This window comes from Eupeodes corollae, chromosome 1 (genome assembly GCF_945859685.1).
Source record: "Eupeodes corollae chromosome 1, idEupCoro1.1, whole genome shotgun sequence".
NCBI classification, from domain to species: Eukaryota; Metazoa; Arthropoda; class Insecta; order Diptera; family Syrphidae; genus Eupeodes; species Eupeodes corollae.
In genome coordinates this window covers 209,242,636-209,261,739 of record NC_079147.1, presented here as the reverse complement: position 1 = coordinate 209,261,739, position 19,104 = coordinate 209,242,636, and the positions used below count along the sequence as shown (strand labels likewise).

At 35.6% G+C, this 19,104-nt stretch overlaps 1 protein-coding gene across 1 annotated transcript; it reads left to right on the top strand.

Moving 5' to 3' along the window:
• The first annotated feature begins 4,924 nt into the window (after positions 1-4,924).
• On the top strand, positions 4,925-15,780 carry LOC129938829 (xanthine dehydrogenase-like). Its single transcript, XM_056046618.1, has 7 exons — positions 4,925-5,082; positions 5,183-5,340; positions 5,690-6,451; positions 12,516-12,746; positions 12,809-14,755; positions 14,808-15,285; positions 15,346-15,780. Exons 1-7 carry the CDS (start codon positions 5,043-5,045, stop codon positions 15,522-15,524), a joined length of 3,795 nt encoding a protein of 1,264 aa, XP_055902593.1. The 5' UTR covers positions 4,925-5,042; the 3' UTR covers positions 15,525-15,780.
• The last annotated feature ends 3,324 nt before the right edge of the window (positions 15,781-19,104 follow it).

Here is a 19,104-nt window from a genome sequence, read left to right as displayed (position 1 = left end):
ATCTGTAGCCTTTGTAACACCGGAGAACCAGGAGCCATTACACACTTCTTTGCATCGTGTCCTCTACTCTAAGAGATTCGACGGCTGTATTTCGAACTGAGTTTTATTCCCCCAACTCGGCTCTATGAAATCTTTAATGGAGACTTTGGATGTTCAACTTCCTATAGATATTGCAAACATACTCTAAATTGCAGCAATAGTTTTTAACAGTTCTCGCCATTTCAAGATCTCTAAACTTTTAATCGTATTGATACTCCATCCGCACACAGGAATGGTTGAAAGTTGTATGTCACTAGGCACTCGAGGGGTTATTAGTACCCCTTATATATTTATATTTAAACACAGTGCGTGCATTAGGAAAATAGGGAAGGATTTAAGAGGAGATACCGATTTACATTGGTCTTAAAGTTCTGAACATCAAAATGGGAGGGAAAAACAGAGTTGGCCAAAGAATTCCACATTCTCGATGTGCGGTTTAAAAAACAATCTCTATACTTGACAGTATAGAGACAGTAACAGAGCCCTCGGGGACACAAGCATTTATTTTATCATTTTCAGACTTAAAACCATCCAATACAACTTGTATTGAACGGTAAAAAAGGTTATTTCTAATCCAACGAAGTAGAGATTCATCAATAATATATAAGAGAGCTGGGTGCCAAGCTCTTTCCAATGCTTTTGAAATATCAAGTAACATACATATGTTAATCATAACTAGGGTGTAAAAATTAGTTAGTTTCTGAGGAAGAGTAAAAAAAGCATTTTTACTAGCGAAGTACTTATATAGGAACTACTTTTATGGCAAGTTTTGAATTCGTAAAAAAATTCCAACTCAAGATTTTAATCAAACATGACATTACGAAGGTAGAGAAGTCGAAAAAAGTGGGCCCCGATATCGCCCGACTGTCTGCCTGTCCTCGCCCCTACAGCCCAAAGCATTGAGCCGATGTGCGGTAGGCCTTTTTTAATTTTTTTTTTAAGACGAAAAATAACAGCCCAAAAAAAATACCAGTTTTCTCAAAAACCATCCGATACGTTTTTTTTTTTTAATTTTTACTTAAATTTGTTTTGCTTATTTGGCTTCTTTGAATTTAAAAAGATGTTTGTATTGCTCCAGAAGGAAATTCTCATAAAACCTTTCTTAAAAACTCATCCATTGATTTTAATAACTGTTTTTCTGCACAAGCTCTTATAAAACCTCAATAACAGTTACTTACTAGCTTAAGATGGCGCCACAGTCCTGTATGTGAACTAGAGCCTCACTGAACAAACCCCATCTAGCTCGAGTTGGGTGAGGTCACTTTCCACTTGTGCGCGCCACCTAATTCGCGGTATTCCTCTACTGCGCTGTCCTGTGTCGAAGATTTTCCGGGCCGGAGCATTGGTTTCCATGCGCTCTACGTGTCCCAGCCATCTTAGTAGTTGGACTTTTACCCTTCTGGCTAAGTCTACGTTGCTGTACCGCCCGTACAGCTCGTCGTTCCATCTTCTCCTCCACTCCCCTTCGATGCATACAGGACCGTAGATCACACGAAGTACTTTTCTCGGAACCGACCCAATGTGCTTTCACCCGCTTTTGCCATGGTCCATGCTTCTGCACCCTATAGCAGGACTGGGATGATAAGGGTCTTATATAGCTACACTTTGGTACCTCGAGAGTGGACTTTACCACTCAATTGCTTTCTAAGGACCTATCAGGCTGTTGACGATGGGCTTTAGACGTTCACATATTACGGCAGAGAAGATTTTGTAAGCGATGTTAAGCAGACTGATTCCTCTATAGTTTGTGCAGTTTAGAGGGTTTCCTTTTTTCAGGATCGGGCAAAACAATACTGAGGTTCCATTCATCGAGGAATGCTTTCTGATGACCATATCATACAGATAAGTTGGTGCATGCTCCTAACCAACTTATCTCCAGCTCTTTTAAGGACCTCGGCATTCAAGCCATCTGCTCGGCTTTGTTAGACTTCAGCTTAGATATGGTAGTCTTTACTTCGACTAAGTCAGGAGGACTTGATTGTTGGCTTTCGTTGTCTATGTTGAATGGATCATCTTGCCTGACAGCGGAATTCGGTTTGTCATCGTCGTTATACAGTCTGCAGAAGTGATCCTACCATATTCTTAGCATTGACTGCGGTTCCACTATGATGTTTCCACTTTCGTCTTTGCAGCCTTCGGTTCTAGGTCTACATACTTGTGAATTTCGTTTCACCTGTTCATAAAACTTTCGAATTTCATTCCTGCTTTTAAACCTCTCAACTTGTTCGACCGCACGCTTCTCATGCCCTCTCTTTTTCCTTCTGAGAAGTCGGCGTTCTTCTCGCCTCTTCTGCTCATAGAGCTCATAAGCAGCTCTCATGCTTTTATGCAGAGGCGCTTTGTCTGCCGACATTCCTCATCAAACCAGGGGTTCCTTGTTGGTGGTTTCTTGAAACCTAGCACATCAGAGGCGGCTTTTCTGATTGCATCTTGGCAATGTTGCCACTGGTTTTCGTACATTTTTAAATCTTAAAATACAGGAAGTTATTGTAATCGTTCCGATTCATCGAATTGGAAATTTTGACATTTCTAGACGTTTCAAGGTGCCTGGAATGAGGGTCTATGATTTTAGAGATATGTCTGTGCGTGCGTGGGTACGTACGTTCGTACGTCCGTCCGTTCGTAACCCTTTTTTTCGTCCATGAATTTTGAAAAAAAAAAAACTAAAAAAAGTAATTTTCACTTCGAATATTTTACGAATAAAAAATATTACATCCAAAATAATTGTTTGCAACGACAAATAACGTTTATGACATCTGGTAAAATTTTGAGAAAAATCGAGTAGACAATTTTTTCACAAAAAATAAGATCCTAAAAAACATTACTAAAAGTTGGTAAAACTTTTACTTCGACACAAATATTTTTCAAAATTAAAGAGATTGGCTTCAAACTAATTTTATCTTGTAGAACATTTTGCTACCGACATTCGTAAGAATTGTTATTCGATTCTCGATATCTCGTGAAAAAATAAAGGTATTGACTAAAAAGTTATTCAAATCTTTGCTAAAATTTCTTAGAGAGATCTAATCTGAATTTGTTTTTATAACAAGTACAAACTTCCAAGAAATGTTACTAAAATTAGTTAAAATTGGATTTTGTGGTAATTTTTGGAACAAAATAAACTGATAAATTTTTCAAGAAAACACGAAAACCTACAAAAACATTAAAAATTATAAGAAATGGTTTTCGACTCACTTATTAATAGAATAAAGAAACATATTATTTATCTCCCAGATTGTTTATAAATATTGTTATGAATATTTTTTTTAAGTTTTAAGCAAGACAAATCGACAGACAGGATTGTAAGTTATCTTGTCAGTGTGGGTCGCATAACGATAATAACTTCAAGCAACAAAGAATAACGTATTATTACAATGTTTAAAAAATGAAATTAAAGGTTTTTTGACAAAAATAAAATCTTAATATCAATTATAAGAAAAGATGGAAACAATGTTTTGTAAAAATAAATAAAAAAAAATATTGTTGTTGTCAGTTAAAAACATTTGAAGGAAAATCTTATGTTCAAAATGTTTCTTATTAACAATGCAAATTGCCAAAAATACAACAAAGTTAGCTTATTTCAGTTTTCAAAGAAATTTAAAGATCAAGACATTATTTGCAAATTTTCTGTGATAAAAATATTAATTTATGAAGAAATCCGCCCCACAAAAACTCAAACTTATTTCTAAGTTTTTTTCAGATTCGCACAAAATGTATTCTCCAAACAGAGTCTTAATTCACAATTGTTGGCGTACTATGTATTTATACTAAAGCCATAATCCCTGATTAACTTGCATAAAATATTTTATTATCATAAAAACCCGTCTGCTTTACTTTTTACAATGCTAAACAATTATTTATAATGTCAACAAAAAAACAAATGTCGTTACGATTTATATCAATTCAAATATACCACGACCGTATCAAGCTTTAGACGCGCCTTATATAATAAGAAGCTTGGATGCGACCCACACTGAAAAATTGTTATTAATCAACGTCAATATTCCAAAAAGTTCTACAAAATATTTAATATCATTTTGTTAAAATTATCCCAAGATGCAATCAGTTTTAAGCACATGTCTTTAACTGTTTCCAAGATATCCGGGTAAAGAATCAATTTTTATCAACTTTCTTTAATTTTTTTTTGTAACAAATGTCGTAACCAAAAATTCAACCAAGACGTCAAAAACGTTGTTTTTCGGTGCACACAGTTAATTTATTCAAGGTGACAAATATTTGTTTAGATTTTTGACTTATTAAAAGCCGTTAGTAGATTGTTTGTGCTCTTTAGGTATTACTTTACAATTTATAGTAAGAAATGTACTTTAAGTCACTAGGGGTCAACAATTTTGTTTGTTTGCTTTTTAACCACTCACTCATTTTTTTTAAAGTCCTTTCAGCAGTTTTAGATGTAAGACAAAATTTATTTAAGGTCGACATTTCCAATTGTTTCTGAGAGCACACTAAACATCTCTCTAAAGACCTTGAATTTAATATAGATTATTCCAAAGATTTAAAGGTTGATATATAAAAATGTGTTCGAAACGCGCCTTAAAGCTTCCATGACACAAAATCAGCTTCTGTCTTTTACAACAGGTAAGACCTTGATAATGAATTTCTATTTTGTGAATAGGTTATCAAATCGTTGATTAAATGCATGAGTTTTTATCCGAATGAAATACTCACACAAAAACCTAAAGCTCTTGAGAGGAACTTGCCGGCTAATAGTAACAAAGCTATATACGTATGAGATAATTGCAGATTCAATAGTAAATTTTTTGCCGGTAATTTAATTGGCTTAAAGACGTTTTAAATCTAACGAGTTGAGGTTGAATGCCTTAGCGAAACAGTCATAAGGTATGATCATTTCAATTTGTAATACACGCAAGTTAGGTACATTGATATCTGTCAGGCTACTCAAGCTCAGTACTTAGTCGACTTTAAACTCTTAAAGTCTCTAAACGTATTTTGAATGCATACCAGCATCTCAGCAATTTAACATCATGTCGATAGAGTTTAAAGTGAATGGAATTCCAATAGAAGGTCAGACATGTGCTGAATATTTATTTACATTTATAACATATTTAAGGCTTTTTTGATCTTATGGTTTTTTTTTAACTTTTTGTTGAATTTTTATCTCAAGTGGAACTTAGTTCTTTGCCACCGGACATTACCCTAAACACCTACATTCGGGAGCATGTTGGTCTCACAGGAACGAAATTTATGTGTCTGGAAGGAGGATGTGGAGTTTGTGTGTGTTCGGTCAAGAAACCAGACGGACAGACTTTGGCAGTGAATTCGGTAAGAAAGAGATTAAAAGTGGAAACATACAAACCTTGTGAAGTGAAAATTGGATACGTTCCACAATTATTCCACAATTATTCTTTGAGTGAAAATTGCAATTGTGCTTTACATATTTTACTTTTATTTTCAATAATTTCAAAACTTTTTCCCAGCCTTTTTTCCCTTTTAAAAGGATAGTGAAAAATGTGGGACGCATTTAAAAATGTGAATTTAAAAAAAATTCAAGAAACTTTGAATTATTCCAAAAATTCTATTAAAAAATAACAATGTGTGAATTTCTAATTAATGAAATTTATTTTTCACTTGAGTTAGGAATTTCCCATTAGCATTCTTTTCATTTACTTAGTGCCTCACATTACTCAACATTTGCCATGGCTGGGAAATAACTACAATCGAAGGAATTGGCAACAAACTCGACGGATATCATCCAATTCAAAGCCGATTGGCTGAATACAATGGAAGCCAATGTGGATATTGTTCACCAGGCATGATCATGAATATGTTTAGCTTGCTAAGTTCCAAAAAAGATGGAAAATTGACAATGTCTGAGATTGAAAATTCATTCGGTGGAAATATCTGTCGTTGCACGGGATATCGACCAATTTTAGATGCAATGAAATCTTTTGCCACTGACAGCAGCAACGACTGTCATCGGACTGAATGCCCCGATATCGAAGATCTCCCAACAACAACGGATGAAAAATGTCTGAAAACAGGTGAAAAGTGTAATGGACTATGTCGTCAAACATCAGCTGCTGGGGTTATAACTTACAAAAATGGATGCAAATGGTTTTGGCCAAGAAATCTTACGGAATTATTTAAGATTCTACAAACTTTGAACGACGACAAATATTTCCTAGTTGCTGGCAATACTGCACATGGTGTCTATCGTCGATCGTCGGTGGAGGATGTGAAAAACTTTATAGATGTGAGTTTATCAAATCTACGAAATTATAGATTTGATCGAGATTGCCTAACGTTGGGGGCGAATCTCAGTTTGACCGAAACTATGGAGATCTTTCTAAAAGCTGCTAAATTACCAGATTTCGAGTATTGTCAGGAATTATACAACCATTTTGATTTGATTGCTAATGTTCCGGTGAGAAATGTGAGTACATGAATTTTGTTTGGAATAATTTATTTATAAGTCTGCTTTTCATTTGTGTTTACTTTTCAAATTTGTTTTTTTTTTATTTTGCCAACAACATTTTTAGATGTGTAAATAGAAAAGTATGCACAACGTATTGAATAGTTTGTATTGAATGTAAAAATATAGAACAAAAGTTTGAGTCTATGAGGCCTCGGAAGTGATGTTGTTAAAGACCTAATAATTTTGTTAACATTTGGTAGCTATTAATAGATTTTTCTTAAACATGGCAACGATTCAAACTTTCCCAAGTGAGTCACTTAAATTCTATACGATTCTATATTAATGAATTATTTTTTTGTATAAACAATTAACAATTTATAGGTAGAACAATAATTTTTTTATTTCTTAAATATTTACTTTACTTTATGTACATACATTACAATTAGACATTACAATTTCGCTAAAAAATTAGTTAATGCTGACATAAATTTGTATGACTTGAAAAAGTTTGGATTCGCTGTTTTTTTTTGGAAAGATGCTTGAGAACAATACACCATAAAAGCTGACTTAGTATTGAAGTTGACAGCTGATTCATATTTAATTATGACAGTTTCAATTTGAATATACATACATACATAAATAGTTACACATAGTTCAAAAAGTCCCAAAGTCCCTGTACAGCAGTTTTATTTTTGTTAATTCTGAGGTAAAATATTTATTTTAGTAATATTTTAGAAACAATTATATTTAAAGTTACTAGAAATTAAAGAAATTTAATCAAAAAACTTACGTTTCAAAAATGTTCCGTATGTATGTAAGTATCGAAATTGAAAATAGCAAAGCCAAGTAACTCGTTGGAAGTTCTTTGTTCTCTATTACTTATTGCAATCGGTTTTTCATTAAATGCACTAGCTTGGAAGTAGTTTTCGGAGAATCTTGTTTCATTTCTTAAGTAGGACCGATTTGAGCCTAACTTTGTTTAATATTGTATGCTGACGATTTTTTTTTTTAAATGATAACACAGGCACTCAATTGGTTTGAGATGTGGAGATTTGTTTGTTTTTAACTTTTTCTTTGGCGCTACAGTCCGGGGCGGACCTGGGCCTCAATCAACATGCGTCTCCAGCCAGCTCGGTCCTTAGCTAGCTGTCTCCATTTTCGCATGCCAAGTTCGTTGAGGTCTTCACCCACCTAAGTGCGGTGCAAGGAAATAAGTCCACGGGATCTAAGTCCACTGGGGGACTAAGTTCTCACTTAATGGGAACGAAATACACTTTACTAAAGTGGTCTTTGTTCCCATTAAGTGAGAACCATCTCCACTTTCTTATGGGAAATTAGTACACACTCGAAAGTATAAAGTGGGAATGAATTTCCAACAACAAAAATTAAAGAGAGATGTAAACTACTGTTAGTTCTTAGACCTTTTTTTTATATTTTCTTAAATTTATCTTGATAAGTACGAGTATGTTACAGTTTATATTCAATACATCATTTGTTATTTGAATATTCGTGATGAAAACAGTGTAAGGTTCAGTGGCGATATAATATAGAGCGTGTTAAAATGAAAAATCAAATTGAATTTATTACGGGATTTCGAAAAAATAGTGTTCTAATTTATGATCGGGTAGAAAAACAAATATATGTGAAAAAGTATACAAGGAATAATATCTCTCGGTACAGGTGCTATTTTAATAAAAATTGCAAAGGCAGCTTAATAATTAATGAAAACATCATCCTCATGAAAACCAGGAGAAAACAATGAAAAAAATGAAAAATATTAATGCCATAAAAAAGATTGTGTCAATGCACCTTTAAAACGGCCGGCGCCTTACAGCTCGAGAGATTTTTATTTGATTATTTTTGAAAACTCGAAAACTGAATTTCAAAATAAAATGATGCTTTTTGATTCAATTTCGAAATACAGTTTTCAAGTTTTCGAAAATAATCAAATAAAATTTTTATATTAATAAAACTTAAAAATACTTGAAGAATTATTTTTTCTTCCTGGCTCAACATGGGAATTTATTTCGCATTCAAATAGAACTAAGCCCACAGTTTTTTGTTACGAATTTCCCACCTTGCATGGGAACAAAGACCACTTTATTTAAGTGGATTTCGCTCCCATTAAGTGAGAACTTAGTCCCTTAGTAGACTTAGTTCCCGTGGACTTATTTCCCACCTTAAGTGAGAACTTAGTCCCTCAGTGGACATAATTCCCGTGGACTTATTTCCCTGCACCCCTGAGTGCGCCACCCGAGTCCCGGTCTTCCTGTACTGCGCAGTCCCTCGGGATTGGATTCCGTGCTGGAGCATTGATGTCCATTCGCTCTACATAACCTAGCCATCTAAGCCGTTGGAATTTTATTCTGCTAACTAGGTCAGTGTCGATGTACAGCCCGTACAGTTCGTCGTTATATCTTCTTCTCCTTTCTCCATCTATGCATAGGGGACCAAAAATCACCCGAAGAATTTTTCTCTCGAAGCATCCTAGGACGTTCTCATCTTTCTTTGACAGGGTACAGGCCTCAGCGCCATAAGGATGCTGAGTGTCTTATAGATGATTCTTCGTTTGATTTTAGCGCTGGTGTCGTTGTCTGTGCTTATAGCGTTGACAAAGTCCTTAACTACCTCAAAGACATTTTGTCCAAGACGTCGTTGTTCAATGTTCTTTTTTGATGGCAGCATATACTTGATCTTGCCCTTATTGACGACTAAACCCACCTTCTTCTCTTTCTTCCCAGTTCTCAAAAACGCTTCACTGTCATCACACTTTAATCTTCCAATTATGTAAATATTATCTGCGTATTAGAGAAATTGCTAGACCTCTGGAAGATTGTGCCTCTAGTGTTGACGGTTGAGTTTTGACCAATTCTTTCCAGAACAATATTAAAGAAGTCGCATGACAGTGCATCGCCTTGTCTAAAACTTTTTTTGATATTAAATGCATCATGCATCGGTGAAATCTTGTCAAAAGTAGATATTGCTCTGTAGAGATATTCCTAATGGATGCTGTTATAAGCGAATCTAAAATCGAAACGAAGCTCCTGTGTTTTTTTCCAAAATATGACGTAATGTGAATATTTGGTCGATAGTGGATTTTCCTGGTCCAAAGCCACAAGGACAAGAACCTATCAGGCTGTTGACGAACGGCTTCAGACGTTCACATAATACGGCTACGGATCTTATATGCAATGTTAAGTAGACTGATGCCTCTGTAGATGGTGAAATTTAGAGGGTCTCCTATGCCGAATTTCCACTCATTGGGCAATCTTTCCACCATATCTTGGTGCATGCTCCCTACCATCCATCCATCCTGCTCCATCGCAGCTTTGTTTGACTTCAGTTTAGATATAGCTATCTTCACTTCATCGAGGTCGGGTAGGCAGAATTTTTGATGTACGTCGCCTAGGTTGAGTGGTTTTAACTCCCTTTTAGCGGAATTCAGTTCGTCATAGGCGTTATATAATTTGTAGAAGTGGTCTTTCCATATTCTCAACATACACTGCGGTTCTACTTCGATGTACCTCCGACCGTCCTTAAAAGCTTCAGTTTGTGGCTGGTACCCTTGGATCATTATTTTGTTGGAATATAAAATTATTCGCGAGGCCAGTTTTTGAGCACCTCGACCTGTTATGTGAAAATTGAAAAGTGCTTTCTCAAATTAACCATTCGAATTCGGTTAAAAAAAAACTCTAGGTCCCCTCCATCCCTGACAACAACACTTACACACAGGAATGATTGTAAGTCACTAGGCCCGGAGACTTTTTGGACTATGTACAATGGTACATATTTGTTTGATTTTATTTTTCAGTTAAGTTTTAATGCGTGTGCTAAATTTATTTAAATTCACATAATTTTATTAAGTGTTATACAGAAGCTTTAAATTCAAACACGCAAAGTCATTAAGTAGCAAAAATATTCACATGATAAGTGCTCACTTTACTTTAATATATTTTTAATATGAAAATTAAAAAAAACAAGACAGTTTCAATTGAATAAGGTTAATGTGTAATTAGGAAAAAATAAAAATCACGCGAAGAGAAGTATTTTTTTTATAATAAACATAAAACTGTTAGTACTTGTTTTCAATTTTTTCTTGTTTACATTTTTATGTAAGTAATAGAATTAAGTGGTGACCATCTTTTTAGAAAACATAACTAATTTAATGAAAAATGATTCTTTAATGATGCTTTAAAAGAATTTAGAAAATTAACATGAGCTTACATACGAAGTAACCGAAGCTATTACATATCTCTTTTTTCAGCTTAAAACATGTCTGATGTTTGGAATTTAAGATGTTAACCCAATTCACGTTACGCATTTTTAAATCTTATATAAGGCTTAAAATAACAGTTGTCCGGATACAAATTTGTTAGTCCAAGGAACTAATAGATTTTTGAAATTTGTATTCTTAATTGGGTTCCTTTGAATAAAAAATTATTTGTTTGAAGTGCTACAGAAGGGTACCCCAAAGAACTGTTATTTTATTTTAAAGTTTTCTCAAGAACTAATGAATAGATTTCAACAATTATACTGCTCAGTAATATTTGATGATCGAAAATGTCAAATTTTACTTTTTTTAAATTTAAAAACAAAATATTTTTTTAAAATTCAACACCTATCCTAAAAACGGGTCATACTAATAATTTAAATGCGAAAGTAACTCTGTCTGTCTGTCTGTTACTCAATCGCGCCTAAACTACTGAACCAATTTGCATGAAATTAAGTATGGAGATATTTTGATACCTGAGAAAGGACATGGGCTACTTTTTATACCGGGAAAATGACGCACGCGGTATAATACCACATAGAGTTTCTTAATTCTTTGGAATTATTAGGGGTGCCTTCTCATAAGTTGAGATTGGAGGTTGGTGTGACAGTCCTGTTAATGAGAAATCTTGACGCACCAAAGTTATGTAATGTTACACGGCTACAGATTACTCACCTAGGACGAAATATTATAAAAGCTATAATCATGACTGGAATAGAATAAGGAAAATGTTTTAATTCCCCGCATTCCGATAATTCCAACCGATTTGCCGATTTAGTTTAAAAGAGTGCAGTTTCCTTTAAAAGCAGCATTTGCAATAACAATAAATAAAGCTCAGGGGCAAACGCTAAAAATTTTAGGTGTAAATTTGAAAAAAAAACTGTTTTTCCCATGCACAATTATATGACCGTATATGCTCACGAGTCTCAAACCCTAGGACCTTTTGAATAAACCGCCAACATGGCAGCGGTGGCAAAGCGTTTGAATCAAATCCTGTGTGAATTTGGGAAAAAGTTTTCTAAATATTTTTAGATGTAACAAAAAGTTTTTGAAAATTGATGTTTCAGTCGTTCAATTTGTGGCGAATGGTTTTTAAGGCGGAACAGCAAAAAAGCTTGTTTTTGATCAACGAGGATCATAACACAAGGAAAAATGTAAGTTTCTGAAGAACAGAGGCCCAATATCATGAAGACTCACAACTCAATACGCTAAATCAAATGTCAAGATCGTGCTTTCATATTTCTTTGACTGTAAGAGTATTTCTATCACGAACTCACTCCTAGAAGTGGGACAGTAAATTATTGTTTTTGTTAACTTGAAACCTTGAGATATTTGCGTAAAGCTGTGAGAAAGATAATACCAGAAATGTTAGCATACAAAGCGCCTGTGCATTCTTCGGTCGTAATTCATGAAAAATGCGATGACAGTAATTCCACGGACTCTATTCACCGATAGATTTGGCTCTAGCAGACTTTTTTTGTTTCCACAAATGAAAAGGCCCATCAAATAAAAACAATTTTATAAACTTAAGCCTATTACAATAAAACAATCGCTGGAGTAACTATTCCGGAATAGGAATGAGACTTTTATAGAGCTTTTCTCCTGCGTGTTTTTCGATGGGGATACAGTTTTGTAATTTTAATATATTAAAAATAATATATATCAAGAAAGTCCCGGAAGCTCTCTTATTTGTGGATCGCTATAATTTTAAACTGAAAGACAATGTAACCCAAATTTGTTTTGAGTTTATGGGCCAATATGCCCCAGTTTCTAAACTAAAACACTAAAAATAAAATTTTTCCTTTGTTTCAGATGGGAACTCTAGCGGGAAATTTAATGATCAAGCATGCTCATCCTGAATTTCCTTCGGACATTTTTATCACCTTTGAAGCTCTAAACGTCATAGTAATGGTCGGTAATATAAGTGGAGTCGAGGCTATGACACTGAGCAAATTCCTCAAAATAAATATGAAGGGAAAAGTGATACTTGCATTCCGTCTTCAAGCCTACCCGAAGGACAAGTGTATTTTTAAGTCTTTCAAGGTGAGTTTTTCATAAATTTGTTTGTTTCCAACCAAAACTTAATCTGATAATTTGTTCTCAAGATAATGCCTCGAGCTCAAAACGCCCATGCATATGTGAACTCTTCTTTTTTCCTTGACTTAAATCCCATCGATAAAAAAATTAACTATGCTCGAATTTGCTTTGGTGGGATTAATAAGGATTTTATTTATGCGAAATCTACAGAAAATCTACTCGCTGGAGTGAATTTGTTCTCAAGTGAAAAAATCCAGTGGATACTGGAATGCCTTCATGATGAGATAAAGCCGGATTTTGTTCCACCTGATGCATCATTGGAGTACCGCAGGAAACTAGCTTGTGGCCTCTTTTATAAATTTATTCTTTCCATTCTTCCTGAGGATAAATTACAATCGAGACTCAGAAGTGGAAGAGAGGTACTTAAGCGTCCTCTGTCGTCAGGAAAGCAAATATTCAAGACTTCAACTAAAGATTTTGCAATCAAACAACCAATAAAAAAACTCGAAGCTATTGTACAGTGTTCGGGGGAAGCCAAGTACATGAACGATTTTCCATCTCTGCCCAAGCAAGTGTGGTGTGCCTTTGTCAATGCAACTAAAGTCGGTGTTGAAATATTGGAAATCGATGCTTCTGCTGCTCTGAAAATTCCTGGGGTTGTAGGATTTTTCGAGGCCAAGGATATTCCTGGGATAAACTCATTTGTAAATACGAGTCCTTCATTTTTTGGCATGCTACATGATGAACAAATTTTCTGTGCTGGAAGAGTTTCTTACCATAACCAGCCAGTGGGAATGATTGTAGCGGAGAATAGTGCTTTGGCAAATTTTGCAGCTTCCAAAGTTCAAATCACCTATTCCAAAGGAGACCCAGAGGTGTTCACAACCATGGAAAATGTTCTTGAAGCCAACAAAACAGAGCGAATCCTGGATGTTATGGTTTCTTCAATCAAGGAACTAGAACTTCGTTCACCAGCTCAATTTTCAGGATCAGGACATCTAAAGCTCGGCCAGCAATATCACTTCACTATGGAACCACATACCACAGTTGTGATTCCCGTAGAGGGTAGCAAGCTTGAGGTTTACTCCTCCACCCAATGGATGGACTTGACTCAGTGCGCAATAGCAAAGTGTGTTGGAATTAATGTAAGCGACGTCCAGCTCAATGTTCGCCGACTGGGAGGAGGTTTTGGATCAAAGATCTCCCGAGGCAATCATGCTGCCTGTGCAGCTGCCTTAGCAGCGATCAAACTTAATCGGCCAGCTCGATTTGTCCAGACAATTGAATCCATGATGGGAACTATTGGAAAACGTTGGGCATGCAATAGTTTCTATGACTTTCACGTCAACTCTCAGGGTAAAGTGCTAGGTCTGGAAAATCGTTTTTTTGAAGACGCAGGTTACATTGAAAGCGAAAATGCCATTGAAAGTATTGCTGGACCTGCTTTGATCAATTGCTATGATTTTAAAGAAAAGTACAAGATTGACGGGAAAATTATTCTTACTGATACTCCCAGTCACACTTGGTGTAGGGGACCAGGATCCCTGGAAGGTTTCGCAATGACAGAGACAATCATGGAGCACATTGCATTTGAAACCCAACGCGATCCAGTGGATGTTCGGATGGAAAACATTGCTCAAGATCACAAAATTCGAGGTTTGATCGAACAATTCCTTAAAAATTCTGAGTATCGAATGCGGAGGATAGAAGTCGAGAAGTTCAACGAAGCAAATCGATGGCGAAAGAAGGGTCTGGGTATTACGATTATGCAATTTGATGTCATGCACTTTGCACCGTTCGCAGCAACTGTCGCAATCTATCACGCTGATGGATCCGTTGTCATATCTCATGGCGGTATTGAGATGGGACAGGGCATGAATACGAAGGCGGTACAGGTAGCTGCACATTTGCTTGATATTCCAATGGAAGTCATACGGATTGAGAGTTCAAATACGGTTAATGGAGCAAATGCTATATTTACTGGAGCTTCAATAGGCTCGGAGTGTGTTTGTCTTGTAAGTAGAAAAAAAATAGAGAAATCCGTTGTAAACTTTCTTTTTTTTCTAGGCTATTCGTAAGGCATGCGATACTCTCCTGGAACGTTTACGTCCCATCCGGGAATCAATGCAAGAATACACCTGGCAAAGTCTTGTCGAAAATGCTCATAACCAGGGTGTCAATTTAATCGCAAGTGACCAATTCCAAACGGGAGATCTCGAATCATACTTGGTCTATGGAATTTGCTTAACTGAGGTTGAAATCGACATTCTAACTGGCAACCTTCTTGTTAATCGTGTTGATATTCTCGAAGAAACTGGAGAAAGTCTTAATCCTGCCATAGATATTGGACAGATTGAAGGAGCATTTGTTATGGGGCTTGGATACTTTCTAACTGAGCAACTGATTTACGAAGAAAAAACTGGCGAATTACTTACGAACCGAACTTGGAACTACAAACCTCCTGGTTGCAAGGATATTCCAATTGATTTTCGAATCGAACTTCTTCAGGAGAGTCCGAATCCTGCTGGTTTTATGAGATCGAAAAGTAAAAAGAGTTCATGTGATATTGTGAGTATTTTTAATAGTTTCTTCTTTTTTTATCTAGCCACTGGAGAACCAGCAATTTGTATGGCCGTATCGGTTCTATTTGCTATTCAAGAAGCTCTTCAATCAGCTAGAAATGATGCAGGTCTAGAGAGGAAGTTCATAAGTTTAGGTGCACCAACTACTCCCGAACAAATTCTTTTGAATTCTGGAGTGGATATCACGCATTTTGAATTGTAGATATCTTAATTCTTTTGTTGAGGCATATGATAGTAAAGCTATATGTTATTGGAAAAGATTGTAATTACACTGATCAACCTCGAGAACAGGATGAGAGATGACATAATTCAAAATCTCACTTTTAAGGAACCGAAGTTGGTACCTGCTTCTATGGTTGCGATATTTTAATAACTTTTCCTCATGTTTAAGCTCCACTAGTATGAAATTAATGACAAATTACAAATGACTTCTTTCAGCAAACATTTCTAAGATTGAATTCTTCCATTTTTTTTGTAGTTAAATTTTAGCTTAAAATTTCAGAATTTTCAATAGCTGCTACATACATATTTTTCTGCTTTCAGTATTGATCGAAGCCAAGATAAGAATTCAACAGTAGAGGAAGTATCTGTGAAAAGTCTTGAGATTGAAATCCCTTTAGATCTTCCACATGTCTTCCTTTCACTTTTCGAAGGTTTGACACTCAATTCAACAACTTTACCTTATTTTAGCTTTTGGAAGCGGAGAAAAAATCATTTCATCATCACCGTCGCGGAAAACAAAAAAAGGAAGGATAGCAATTGAATCAGTTCCCGCATAGAGTTTTCCTTTCTGCATTTATATACAGACTTTACTCATCAAGACACATTGGTTTTGAGTGTAAACCAAGCGTTGATGCCACTAAACCCAACATCGTCATGAATCAACGTCTATAGATTTACCCACCCATGATGCAACACGCCATATTCTCTCGACTGGAGCTGGATGTCGCTTCTAGCTGCCAAGTGCCACAGATTTCTGATTTTCCTCCTTCTTTTTTTTTGTTCGTTGCGGAACTCTGCACTGTGCCTTATCTGGAGCAGAATGAAATTTTTCCTTTAAAAAGATTGTCAGGATGAGAGAACCTATGATACTTTACTCCAGCCATCCCAGTTCCTCAGCGACACAGTAGTGCAGTATAAAGTAGCAGTAGATGCGGTGCTGTGAGGGCGGTGGTAGCAGCATAAACAACATGACGGTGAATGTGGAGCGATATGAGATGCGTTGCTTGCCACATCGTTTGCCTTCGGGTGTGCTACCGCAAGTCTTGAAATGCAAATTTACAGTATAACACGCATTCCGACAAGGATGTGTATATTCTTTAGCAGCTCTAGTTCCCACTCAGCTAGCTCGCTCCACAGGAACTAAAAACTCTGATGATGCTCCTGTGCTAGGCGGGCTGTTGGGTGGATGGGTTTTTACTTCTTCTATTTTTCGTCGAGATAGAAGATGAGAAGATGGTAGCATTCTTTAGCTAGACAATCATCTTTGGAATGCAATGTGAACGCTATTTGCCTCTTAGAGCGCGTGGGAATTCCATATGCGAGTGAAAATTTTCCTCTGATGCTTGACAAGCTGTACTATATAATGGTAGAGCAACAGCAACCTTTATCCATATCAGAGATGATAGAGAACGAGGGAGTTGGAGAGAGAAAAAAGAAGTGATGGTTCTATAGTGCCACGGAAGGATTTTTCATCCGCGGTTGACTTGTAAGTGATGTGCCACCATGCGTTCATAACGTTTACTTTATACTCCTCCCTCCCAAAAGGTAGAGCTACATTACGTATTCTTATATGAAATACTTCTTCTCATTTTTTTTCTGAGCGTGCTCTATTTCCGTAAAGTTATTTAGTTCTGAGCTTTGATTTCGTTAAAAAAATCTTTACTTCGTAGAAGGTGAAATTTATATGGTGTGAGAAAATTTTTGTTTATATGAAGAGAACTAAGTTAAAAGGTCACAGCTTCTAAGGCAAAGCCAGTGTCTCATCGAAAACAAGAATAACACTCATACACAACTTCAAAGCTTTTAAACTCTGATGAAAAAGGCAAAGAAAAAGATCCGGGTAATAAATGTCAGTTCCTTTTTTTTATCCAAGACGAAATTAAAGAAAATTTGACAAACTAGAAATTTAGAAAATCATTAATCAAGTTAATATTGTAGGAAAAAAGTGGCTATCACTTCAAGTAAAACATCCGAGTTATTAGAAGTTCATCTAATCAAGCTTCATTTATAAATCATTGATTTCAGTGAAATATTGAATTTGTTTGCCTTCATCATGGCTTAAAGTTAAATTCAGTAATAATTTGTCTATTTTTTCTAAAAGCTGTAGAACCAAAAATGAACTAAGTTCTGTCTAATGAATGTTTAATACTTGCTACTATTGGCGTAGTTCTTTGCAATAGATTCAGTCTAACAAAAGTTGGTGATCTTTGACCTATAGCAAACGACGTAAGATAACATCATTTTCAAAGAAGTACAGACCGATGTTGTCCAGCCCAAAAACCACTTCAAGCTTTATTTGGATGCAATGGCACCTCGTGAATTTCACATGGATTATTGTGTTGTTCCAAATCCGGAAAATTTTGCCAAGATGCCTTCCCTTGGAAACACCAGATTGAGCAACAAAAGGTTCAGAACGATAATTTCTAAGTTTTTACCTCATAGGATCTATTTTCAAAGCATGATTTAATCTAAGCTAAAAAAAACAGTGGAAAACCAAGAGTTTAATTAACATAATTCCTCGGGCTCGGCTAAGTTGTTCAAAAGCTTTAGAAAATTCAGTGTATACACAGTCAACTTCATAACCTTGTTCTAAAGCGTTTGAACATATGTTTGTGAATGCGAGCAGATTTGTAACGGTTGATCTTTTTTCACAAAACCATGTTGCTGCTCGCAAATGATATTTTTACTTAAAAATGCTACACTTTCACTTACAACTTGTTTAAACAATTTATGAATGCCAGAAAGCTTTGCAATGGGCCATGGCTATATCCGCCTTCTTACCTTTCTTGGAAATTGGTGTTAGAAATGACTTCTTCCATATACTGGGAAGTTTGCTTGTACTTAGAGAAAGTTTGAATAAAGCGTAAGGGGTACAACTAGAGCACTACTACACTATCGGGGGAATACCATCGAGATCGGCTGAACAGTCATCATTTGACGCTGATAAAAGATCAACGACCGTACTCTGTAGCACAGGGATGTGACTACAGCTAGTCTGCGAAAAGGAGTGAAGGTTATGAAAATATACTTCATCAACTTTTTCAAGACTATTCTTAAATGTTTCACGGAAATAATATTAACAGTTTTATCTAATATAGGGTTTTTGTAAGTGAGGTCAACTGGAAAGCCATCTGATTTTTTTGGGAGTCTCTTTCAAAGAGGTAGCCATATCAGTAACATAACTAGCATATACAAAATTAGAAAGAGACTTATTAAATTTGTTAAAGAGTTAAACATAAAAAAGGAAGTTGATTGGAGACAAGAGTTTTGAGATAAGTTTTCAATGCCTTATTTTTTGTGTTACGCAGTAAACTTAATGCTTTCGTGTACCAACGGTGGCTAAAGTGTTTACTTCTTGAATTTTTTAAAGGAACAAAATAATTAAAAATCTTATACAAATTTGAAATTGATACGTCAATATTAGAAAATGCTCAGGTATCAATAATTCCAGAAATGGTTAATTCTTCAGACAACAAGTAGAAATTAGCTCTTCTGAAATCAAAATTATATAAGCAATCAAAAAAATTACTGTGTTCAGTAAGGTGATTACTTAAGTCAAA